Source organism: Trachinotus anak, unplaced genomic scaffold, assembly GCF_046630095.1.
Source record: "Trachinotus anak isolate AG129_WGS33_773 ecotype Australia unplaced genomic scaffold, CSIRO_AGI_Tana_v1 ptg000001l, whole genome shotgun sequence".
In the NCBI taxonomy this organism is placed as follows: domain Eukaryota; kingdom Metazoa; phylum Chordata; class Actinopteri; order Carangiformes; family Carangidae; genus Trachinotus; species Trachinotus anak.
The window spans coordinates 14,800,269-14,811,334 of NW_027273852.1; the positions used below are offsets into that span (position 1 = coordinate 14,800,269).

Sequence of the window (11,066 nt, forward strand, 5' to 3'; positions counted from 1 at the left end):
CTCCCTGCCATGAATTTGTATAACTAAAGCTGTCTGTGCTGAACCCTTTGTGTTGCTTTAACAATTTATAATAATTTTATAATTATTAGTTTCAAGAAGTAAACTTCAGTCTGTGCCTCGTCCGACATCGTTACATTATTATTATTATTATTATTATTATTATAATTGCTACTAGTAGTGATTCTAGTAGTAGTAGTTGGCACTTGCACGGTACACTTCCTCTAACAAGTGTGCGATTGGTGAATCTGCTGACGTTAAAAACGTCATCACGTAAGCACCGTCACGTTGGCTGTCGTAGCAAGTCGCTCTCACTGTCAGTTTCCTACTTGTGCGGGTAAGTGATATGCTACATTTCGGCTACAGTTTAATGTTGAGACCATAAAAACAAGGTCTTTTTTTCTAAATGTCTGTGCTTGTTCAGCCGTGTCTTTACCAGTGACGTCAACTCGCTAGCCAAACGTGAAGTAACGTTGCGTTAACTTGCACTTGTTTGTTCAAGTTACAGAGCCTAAAGCCACAAAACAACCCAAGTTAGCTGATATGAGCTGGTATAGCTAACACTCAGTTAGCATAAGTACAGCAGCAGAGTGGAGAACTTCGCATGTCGCATGCTTGGAGTGCATTATTGTATTACATGTTTGCATGAGAAATATGGGCCTAGGCCTGCAGCTTATGACTGTTTTAATTGTAGATTGATCAGTTAATCTTTCAGTCCACTCAAATGTCAGACAGTTGTTAAACACGTCCATTGTAATTTCCCATTGTCCAAACTGACTTTTTTTCAAGTGCTTACTTTGTTGGACCAACTGTCCACAACCTAAAAGTTATTGCATTAACAGTGATGTACATCATGGAAAAGCAGCAAATCCTTACATTGGTGAAGCTCTAACATGTCACTGTTTAGCAGTTTTCCTTGCATTAATGACTTAAATGATTAATCTCTTATCATATTTGTTGTTTTGATTGATTGATTGATTGATTTGAGTCACTTAATAGTATCAGTACCATATACGTCTATCTTCAGTGATAGTGCATAACTGAACAACTGGAGTCATCTGATTACTTTTTGTAGTGTCTGACTGAATCTCTAACTTAAACTAGGCCAAATCTTTAATGTTTAACTCCAGTCATCACCTAAAGGGCAGTTCAACGAGAGGGCCACCATGGTGCTGAACCCTGTCATTTCCAAGCTCTCCGGTAAACTGGTCGTGCTGGCAAGTGCCTCTCCAAGGAGACTGGAGATTCTCCGCAACGCGGTATGTTTCCCTCTGGTTAAACTTATAGCAGCTGTATGTATATCACAACTGTTGCAAACATAAAATTGTGCGTATTGAATTGAGCCAGGAAAGGTTTCTCTTTTGCGACCCATGAGTCTGATTGATTACAAGTCCCAAAAATCTTACTGATCCCTGCAAATATAGAGTTGTGAAGCTGTTTTGTGAATGAGTGTGGTATTCTTTTTTTCTCATTGAAACAAAATTAGTATGTCTGTAACGTAAAAAAAAAAAAAGTATTTCTGTACAGTACATATTTCAAATTAAAACAAGTGCAAATAAACTGTTTTGATTACACATGGTAATAAAAGAATTTAAACCTACTGCACCTGCCCAAGGGGAGTCTATATCTTCACTTTAAAGGGAGCCACTGACGCTTCTAATTAAAAGGATTATACATGTCAGTGGTAATGTATGGTGCTAGCTCTTAGGTTAAGAGACCCTGAATGAATGATTAAAGGTTTAATTTTCCTATCTAATATCAGTGATGTCAGTCTTAATGAAAATAATGATGCATTGTGCTTTCAGGGCTTACGCTTTGAGGTGGTACCATCCTGGTTTAAAGAAACTCTTGACAAGGGACTTTTCAAAGCACCTCATGAGTATGCAGTTGAGACAGCCAAACAGAAAGCCTTGGAGGTGGCCAGGAGGATGCCCTTTGTGAGTTACTCTCCTTTTTGTATGACAGTATACGATAATTTTTACTGTAGAACTACATATTCATAACACGTTTTGTCTAAATTTGCTTTAGAAACACTTGAAAACTCCAGACATAGTAATTGGAGCAGACACTATAGTGGTAAGTGTAAGAAAGTATCACAGCATTTTATCTGTTTACCATCTGTCATATTAGTTTGTGTTTTTATTTTTTATTTCCATAGACTGTGGATGGCATGATTCTGGAGAAGCCAGTGGACAAACATGATGCTTACAGGATGTTGTCAAGGTCTGTATCATTGATGTGGTTTATGTTTGAATTAACATGAGAAACTGAAAAATGTCATTTACAATTTCTCTCTTTTTTTCTTCCAGCTTGAGCGGTAAAGAGCACAGTGTCTTCACGGGTGTAGCAATTGTCCTCTGTCATGAGAAAGAAAGTGAGTCACAAGTGACCAATGGTAATACTTACAGTTCATTTTCTGTAGACATTAAACAATGGAGGATTTCATATTATTTTCCTGAATATATATGGAAAGTCTTTAATGGCCAAATGCAATGGTTCTATCAGTGGAGCAAAATTTCATTTCTGAACTTCCCTGACCTGCAGATGAAGAAGTGGACTACCAGCTGATTGACTTCTACGAAGAAACAAAGGTGAAGTTTGCTGATCTCTCAGAAGATATGCTATGGGAGTACATCAATAGTGGTGAACCCATGTGAGTATGAACATTTGAACTTTCACATATGTAATAGCTATTGATTTCACTTAGTGTGTAGTGACCTCACTACACATTCAGTCATTGAAGGCCATTTAACTGGATGTTCATGAACTCATTGCATTTTGGACTTTGATGCCTGAGTTTTGTCCCAGTTGTGTTTGCCTTGTCCTGTTTGACAGGGATTGTGTCATCAAGAAAAAAAATCATGGTCAGGACAACGAGAGTGTATTGTTTCATTTGTACATTTTATGCATCTGACGAACCGCCTTTTAGACATACAACCTCTTTGTGTATGTGTGCATGTGTTTTTGTATCATGCTGAGTGTCTATGTTGCTGTGTGTCTCTGTGTGTGTCAGGGACAAGGCTGGTGGCTATGGTATCCAGGCTCTTGGTGGCATGCTGGTGGAGTACGTCCATGGAGACTTCCTCAATGTTGTGGGTTTCCCCCTCAACCACTTCTGCAAACAGCTGGACCTTATTTACAACCATTGTGCTTCCTCCTCTGGCCAGGAAATTGCATCTGTCCATGTGAGCCACAACGGCATCTCATTACCTACTCAGCCCCCACCCCACCTGCCAGCTCAGTCCAGCCACAGTCCCAACTCTTCAGCCAAACACAACCCCTCACCTAGCCACAAACCGAACAGCCCATCTGCCAGTCAAACACACCACACCAGTGATGGCCCTTTAGTCAGTCCTCTCCATAAGGTTAGTATTTCTCACCCTATGAGCACAATCCATTACCTTTTTCTATTCTTATTAACTAGAATCTGTTCTTATAGATGAAAAGGAAAGTCAGTGAAAGTGAAGTGGGTGAGAGTTCTTGGATGCTGGTCAACAGCTTGTCTAAACATACAGACAACAGAGCAGCTGAGCCCCGAACATCTGACACTGCGTCATTATTGCTGATCCCCAGCAGAGGGCAGGCAATTGAGCTCAATGTGACAGAACATGAGGACAGTGAGCCTAAAAAAGAGGACTTGCAGCGAATCACTGAACTAATGGATGGATTCAAAGCCTCAAAGGTAATTGGTTATAAATTGTGGCTTATACTTAAGCTGTAGACGTAATGTAAAACCTCAATTAATAGCCCGGGCTTTTATTTGCTTCAGTCACTGAATTCAACCGGTTTATATTTGGGACAGGTATCTATATGGGACAGGCCTTCAATTCCTTTTGCATTAAAACTCATGCACAGCAAAGATGGGAAGTACTATCAGATTCATTATTTAAACCAGTCTAAATATTATTTATTAGTATTCGTAAATATTAGTATTAATAACATATTAGGAATTATACCTTTGATCTAGCTCTGAGAGACCGCGCATCTAGGCCAACCACATGCACAGAGAGAGAGAGAAAGACCCGTATCAAGATACCTGTAGCCTATGGGATAAAAACCGAAAGTTACCATAGTTATTTAAACCTTTATTTGCATGAGCACATTTGATAACTGACAGTTTAAATTTCCTGTCATACTTTTTTCTCTTTGCTGCCATGGTTTTTGAATGTGAGCGTCATTCAGTCTTGTGACAATACATCCAAAGAACCTGCTTCTATTTGACAAAATGTGCAGCCATACCAGGCTGGTAAAAGGAGCTCTGCATTTAATTGGGACTCCGCTTCTAACTGAAGTTTTAGAGTATTCTTTTTCTTGCTGAGGGTTAGATGAGGAGATTGATACCACTTTCATATCTGTCTATTAAATATGAAGCCAGAGCCTATCTTAGCAGAAAGACTGAAAACAAGGGGAAATGGGCTAGCCTGGCTCTATGCAAAGGAAAAACAAATCTTCTTATGAACCCTTCTAAAGCTCACTAATTAACATGTGTTATCATGTTTGTTTAATCCAAACAAAAAACATGGTGCAAAACGACAAGATGTGGTTTTACAAGTGCTGCTCTATTTCTTGTTCAGGTGCATTGACTTCCTGTAGTCTGTGAAGGTTGCCTGGAAACCCAAAGGTGACCACAAGGATACAGAGTGAACAAACAAGATATAATTTGTTAATTAGTGAGATTTAGCTATTGATCTTCTCATCTAACACTAAAAACAAAATAATGAACAAGCAATTTTTTCAAAATGTCGAACTATTCCATTAAGACATCAAAAAAGTGGCCTTTTGATAGTTCACTAGTATGGGGCTGGAGCAGAGTACAGGAAATAGCTTCTTTTTTTTTTTTTATGAGCAGAAATGAAACAAAATGTTGTTGCCATTTTCAGTCTCCTATGATCTGAAAGCACAGATTTATTTATATCACACGTCACATCCACATAAATAAAATCGAGTTTCTTCCTTCTGTATCCATTCTGCCCTGTTTCAGGCGCTGTTTATTGCATCCGAGTTGTGCGTGTTTGACCTGCTGCAGAGCAGACCAGGGCTGGATGCAGCACAGGTGGCCCAGGAGATCAAAGCCTCTGTGAAGGGGACTGAATGCCTGTTGGAGGCTTGTGTGTCTCTGGGACTGTTGAAGAGCAAGGAGAGAAGTTAGTCTGCCCTCAGTCTGTTGATAATTATATAATAATCGTTTTTTTTTTCCCTTAAAGTGACGTACTCAACGTAAAATAAACCTCTCACATGTTTTATGGTTTCTTCTCTCCCAGCGTCCCAAAAGCCTGCATACGAGAACTCAGATCTTGCGGTGCGTTATTTGCGGTCAGATGCACCTTTTCCGCTGCGAGGGTACATCCAGCACTGTAACAACACATTGTGGCCTCTTTTCTCCCACCTTGAGAGCGCTGTGCGGGAGGGTACCAACCAGCATGAGAAGGCTTTTGGCAAGAAATCTAAGGATGTGTTTCAGGTGTTTATCTTCAAGTTCAGTCTCAGATTTATATAATGCAGATGAAATCATGTTAAAGTTCACAGGTGCAGTTTTCTTTTTCTCTCTGTCATATGTCTCTGTTTAAAGGATACGTACTATAACAGTCAGGAAGTGAAACTGAGATTCATGAATGCCATGCACAGCATTGCCAAAGTTACGGGAAAAGCTGTGGCAACCGCCTTTGACCTGTCCAGTTATAAAACAGCCTGTGACCTCGGAGGTAAGGAGAAAGTGTAAAAGATTTTTAAAAAGTGTGCTTGAGTAATAAACCAGTTCTTCTCAGTTTTATAATTTTTTTCCTCCCTCAGGATGCACTGGCGCCATGGCCTATGAGTTTACTAAAGCCCATCCTGGGCTGTCTGTGATGGTGTTTGACTTACCTGCTGTTGTTGAGATGAGTGAACATTTCCATCCGCTGCATACAGACAACAGGGTATCATTTGTAGCAGGTCTGTTTGTCAATCTGCACTAAAATACTGTCTTCATCATGAATGTTAATGGTTAAACATTGATGCACTGCAAATGTTATTTGTATGTAAAAATATTTTGTTGGTCTGAGATACCAAAGTGATTCTCACTCAGTGACCAAAACTTATGATGTTGCTTCACTTTGTCAATAGGAGACTTCTTCAAAGATGAGTTGCCCAAAGCAGACTTGTACATCCTGGCGAGAATTCTTCATGACTGGCCTGATGAGAAGGTGCATACTCTGCTGAGGAAGATTGCAGATGCATGCACACCAGGTAAAATTCTTAACCCAGTCTTAACATTTTTGACTACATTTTGACTGATCAGTTCATGCTAACATAAAATGATGTTTTCAGTCATGTACCAGTGAAACTTAAGAGACTGCAGTTTTTCACAACAGCTGACTGATTGTGATTTTCTTCATTAGTTTGCACACTCTAATGAAATGACAGATAAAATCAGCTGCTGTTAATTTTGGTTTCCGTCAGGCTCTAGTGGAACTTGGGTGAGAACTGCTGCTGTGGACTGTTGTTGTTAGTGTAAAAACTGAAGATTGCACAGCACTGTTGTTTAATGTAAAACAACACTATAAAAAGCCAAGCCAAAATGCCAAAAGCCATGATGATATTTTGTTCAATCTATTCTTTGCTTAAAGAAATGAAATGCAAGGAATAAGGGGATGAAAAACCACCACTATTGTTCTGTAAAGTTGTACATCTGCATACATATCATGCACTTGCACCATGCTGGCAGGCTGTGGACTCCTGCTAAGTGAGATCTTCCTGGATGAAGACAGAAGGGGTCCGAGTCGTGGGCTTCTGCAGGCCCTCAGCATGAGCAAGGGGAAACAGAGGAGCGTGACAGAATACACTCTGCTTTTGAAGAGCCACGGTTTCATCGCAGCACATGTCAGACACACAGACAACTTCCTGGATGCTATGCTCTGCATCAAAGTGTGACTGAAATTATTCTGAGAAACACTATGCAAAAGGTCTTGTATTATACTGTAGTAGGTAACCATCACCACAATCAAAGGGTGAGTCTGTAAAGCAGCCTCTGTGAGATGTCTTTGTTTTTACCTTTACTTTCTGTCTTTGGTAAAGGTGTGTTAAATGAAAAAACCTCTTTATGTTTGAGGTTTTGGACAAAAAACAAAGTATGTTATTGTGTATGTCTTACAAGCCATTTTATAATTGTCAAGGTCTTCAACAATCTCTTATGTTGGGCCTTAGGGTGTGCAGTGCTCATAGCTGAGACCATGTTGGATGGACAGACGCCCTACTCTGCTCTGCAGTCTCTGAACATGCTTGCCCAGACTGAGGGAATGGAGAGAACAGAGAGCAAGTACACAGACATGCTGAGCAAACATGGATTCGGGAACACGCGTGTGGTTCACACTAAGAACTTTTTAGATGCGTTTATTGCCATTAAAATGTAGCAAGAGAATCATGCACACAAATCCTCGTGTTTTTCATTCAGTTTGTTACACTACAGGGTTTTCATTCAGTTTCAGTAGTTTGATCAGTAGTGGAGAAAATACTAAGAACTTCCAATAAAGTAATTTTATGATTAAAAAAAAATCAATTATAAGTTAAAATCCTGCCTTCAAAATATAACTTAAAAGCACATAAGTATTAACAATGTGTCTTTTAGTACATTTTGAAGTACTCCTACAGAATAGCCGCTTTCATAGTGTTTTTAAGTTATACATGTATTAATGGGACAGTGTGTCCAAACTTTTGACTCATCTTGTATTTGTATCCAATTTCAGCTATTTTATGTAATGGGAAGTTTTAATATATTATAATCATATTAAATAAGTTTTTAAGCAACTTTTTGTTCATGTCATTCTTTAACAGAAGGAAAAATGTGAACTGAATTGATAAGTCACCCATGGGAGCTACTGTGTATCCACCTGCTGCAGTTATTTTGTATGTACCTAATGTATTATGTCATTGCGCACAGTAGATCTACAGTGTAACAGTCACAAATCTATGACACCTACTTCATATTAACTATTTGAGCCTGCTGATGATGTGATTCGATGCGATGAGGAAAGTCTACTAATTTGTGAACAACCCTAACCTTATCAATATCCTGCTTGTGGTAAACTGCCGACTGTACACTGATGTAAGTATAACTTTGGGAAACTATGCATTTGAAATACTAATTTGTTTATCAGTACAATGATAACAGACACACTATGATACTTGGTATAATGAGATGGGACTTTAGCCTATTATCTAATGCACCTCTCCCCTTACCCTGGTCACCATTAGGTCCAGCAAGCCAGCTAACAGAGCTCATGAGCAGCACAAGGGCATCCTAAAAGAACAAACAGATGCTTTTGGCGTGGGAGCACTGCCAATTATTCACATGCTTTCCCACCAAGTACTCAGCTCTGCTTTTTGGGAAGTACCCTCATAGAGGGAGTGGAAAAGTACAATATTGAGTCACTGCTTTTCTTGTAACTTTACCTCTGGTGGTGCTGCAGGAGTCACATTGCTGGATTTTAATGTTGGCAGAGCAGCAGTTGTTCAAGTCAGATGTGATAAGAAGCCCTGTATAGGTCCATGGCTTCTTAGTTTTCTGTATAGGGAGTCATCATTTAAGCAAAGGCCTACTTTGGCACCAATGATACATTTAAATGTAGAAAAGCATTTAGACCTTTGTGTCAGTCCTTCAATATCAGTATTAAATTAATGATAAACCTGTCACCAGATGGGGGATTTGTTATGTAAATGGAATGCCTAACTCACAGCCTGATGATGCATTAGAAACCAAGCTGTCTGGCACTGTTTGGTGAGTAGATTGCTCATTCTAAAAAAAACCCACTCTGTGGACAGCAGGATGATGGCTGTGGTTTGAGTGTGCGCATCCTGCCTCTTGAACACGCTGAACTGTCATATTAGGATGATGCAATCTGGACGCAATGGGGCTAAGATGATTAAAGAAGAAATAACAACATCGAAGAAGTGTTATCATCTAAATAGGATGTCATTTTGCCCCCGGTGGACATGACTTCATCTCTACTGCAGCTTTATAGACAGCTGGAGGAAGATTGCCAGTGATGAGGCCTTTTTTCATGGGGGCCGTGTCAAACAAACTGAGGCATGGGTGGAGCCTTCTCCTTGATCTTGTATTATGGGCTTTTTTCAGTGTTGACCCTCATTCTCCCACTACTACAAACTGAAACAACACCCATTACCGCAAAAGTAGAATGAAAGTAATATTAAAGCTTTGCTCCATTTCATGAGTCCCCCTTTTTTCCAAAGCTGCAAAGAAAATACTTTGCTCATATCCTGTGTGGTATTTGATATTCTGGAAATGAAACCCAAACATTTCTTTTGCAGTTGAAAGCCTCGCAAAGTGCTTCACTTTCTTGCTATGTCAGTAAATCTCCTCAAGATGGCACCACAAACCTGCAGATCTCTGCAGAAAATTTAGAGAGACAGATTTCCTGTTTTGTTAAACTAATTCTTTCCAGTGGCAGCGGCTTGTGTGCTATAGAGATTAGAACATTTAAACACAGAGTGACAGAGAGCTTTCAGATTTAAGGTTTATGTCGCCAGGGTCGTTAATTCAGTTGTGCTTCATGTGTATGGTCGGGTGATTTAGTCTCTTAATTCAGAGGAGCATATGACACCACCCTTTAATTCCTTACAGATATACCTCTTTGATTTCGGTTTTGAAGCAGCAGGTAAAGCAGCCAAGCATCTGATGGGAACATGGGAATATCTCTGGCCAGGATAAATAGTTCTTATTCTTTGTGACACTGAAAGTGTATCTGGATTACTCCTCATTTTGGATCCCTCCCTAAGTATTTTCCTAGTAGGGTAATAAGGGTGGTCATGTTATTCATGGCTATTTTCTTGTCAGTCTGGGCTCAGGCTCTGTGTGACATCTAACTGATTTCCATTACTCACATTTTATTCTTTCAATGGGGAGAGACAGAGGAGGGTTATTCTGAAGTTCAAATATGACAGTGTGTGTAAATCACATAAGGTTTGTGTTTTTGTGGACACACTGAATGCATCAAAACACCATACATTGCAGTACATTCCCGCCACACACTGATGGTGAAAGCCTGTATGTGGGTCTTTTTCAAGACAGTTAAGTGACGCCAAATGGTTCTGTCAGGCTTGGAAATACAGATGAGCGTCACAAATCAAATAGCAGAACGTATGTTCCCCTAAAACATGATGAAGCATTTCCATGAAAGGATTTGCATATCCTTTCACTTCCAGTGTCCCAGCTGCACCCGCTCACCCTCCAAATGCCTCAAACTCTTGTGTACGAACATCAACAGCAAAGACTCTGCGAGGCTTTCTAATGAAAACCATTCAAGTCAATCAAGTTTACCAGAGACCAAAGGCCAGTGTAATTTGGGAAAATTGCTGAAACTCCAAAGTAATCTTCTGTAATGTGATCTTGCCTATTGAACACTGGCTGTACTGTACGTGTCGGATAAGAGCTCAGTCATTTTCTTCAAATGCAGTCTTGACAAGCAGCATGGATAGCCACCTGCAAGTAATCATCATTCTAGTGTTAAGTGCTTTGATATTAAAATGACTGATTTAAGACCATTTGCTGCTAGTAGATAGCGATTTGAAAACACTTCCACATGTTGATAGGGAGGATAAGCTGAGTTTGTGAACTGGGGGAAGTGCGTGTTGTGTTTACAGTTGTAGAAAGTACACCATGGTTTAGTTATGACTTCAGTTTTTTGGTTTTCAGATGAGAAAGTAGCCTGGACTTTTAACAAGAATGATGCAATCAAAATCCATTAAATAATAATAAGTACAAAGTTTCATAAGATTAGTATGTTAATTGCTGTGTCGTTAACTTGTACTTTGGTGAAATCTCATGCAACCTCCGGGATGACCACTTGGGGGCAACGTTGACTAAAGAAATCACCAGTGCAGGGACTGATTTAATCAAGTTTTATTGTTTGTTGACACTTTTATCAAAGTGACAGGAGAGGACAGACAATTTCACTGCTGAGTTATTTGAAATTTTGCAAATATCCATGTCAAACTTTAGTGTTATCTTAGTTGAAAAATAAACAGTATCGCTGTTTATACCAAAAGCCTCTTTGTGACTTTGGGAAGGATACACA

At 39.5% G+C, this 11,066-nt stretch overlaps 1 protein-coding gene across 8 annotated transcripts; it reads left to right on the forward strand.

Annotated features, from left to right (window-relative positions):
• Nucleotides 1–272: 272 nt before the first annotated feature.
• On the forward strand, nucleotides 273–7,779 carry asmtl (acetylserotonin O-methyltransferase-like). Of its 8 annotated transcripts, none has more exons than XM_071479549.1 (15): nucleotides 273–334; nucleotides 1,128–1,256; nucleotides 1,803–1,934; nucleotides 2,026–2,073; nucleotides 2,156–2,220; nucleotides 2,307–2,371; nucleotides 2,542–2,650; nucleotides 3,011–3,362; nucleotides 3,437–3,679; nucleotides 4,979–5,141; nucleotides 5,259–5,458; nucleotides 5,567–5,699; nucleotides 5,788–5,928; nucleotides 6,100–6,222; nucleotides 6,701–7,779. In XM_071479549.1, exons 2-15 carry the CDS (start codon nucleotides 1,164–1,166, stop codon nucleotides 6,904–6,906), a joined length of 2,073 nt encoding a protein of 690 aa, XP_071335650.1. In that variant the 5' UTR covers nucleotides 273–334; nucleotides 1,128–1,163; the 3' UTR covers nucleotides 6,907–7,779. The 8 variants fall into 8 exon arrangements, 7 of the variants coding, with proteins under 7 accessions (XP_071335650.1, XP_071335624.1, XP_071335669.1 ...); XM_071479523.1 differs by having other exon boundaries at nucleotides 280–334; nucleotides 2,307–2,392; nucleotides 7,180–7,779; XM_071479568.1 differs by having other exon boundaries at nucleotides 281–334; nucleotides 7,180–7,779.
• The last annotated feature ends 3,287 nt before the right edge of the window (nucleotides 7,780–11,066 follow it).

Coding starts and splice junctions, on each gene's coding strand:
- asmtl (XM_071479523.1), top strand. CDS start 1,164: ATGGTGCTGAACCCTGTCATTTCCAAGCTCTCCGGTAAACTGGTCGTG. Junction 5,700..5,787: donor AACAGCCTGTGACCTCGGAG/GTAAGGAGAAAG, acceptor TTCCTCCCTCAG/GATGCACTGGCGCCATGGCC. Junction 6,223..7,179: donor TGCAGATGCATGCACACCAG/GTAAAATTCTTA, acceptor GTTGGGCCTTAG/GGTGTGCAGTGCTCATAGCT.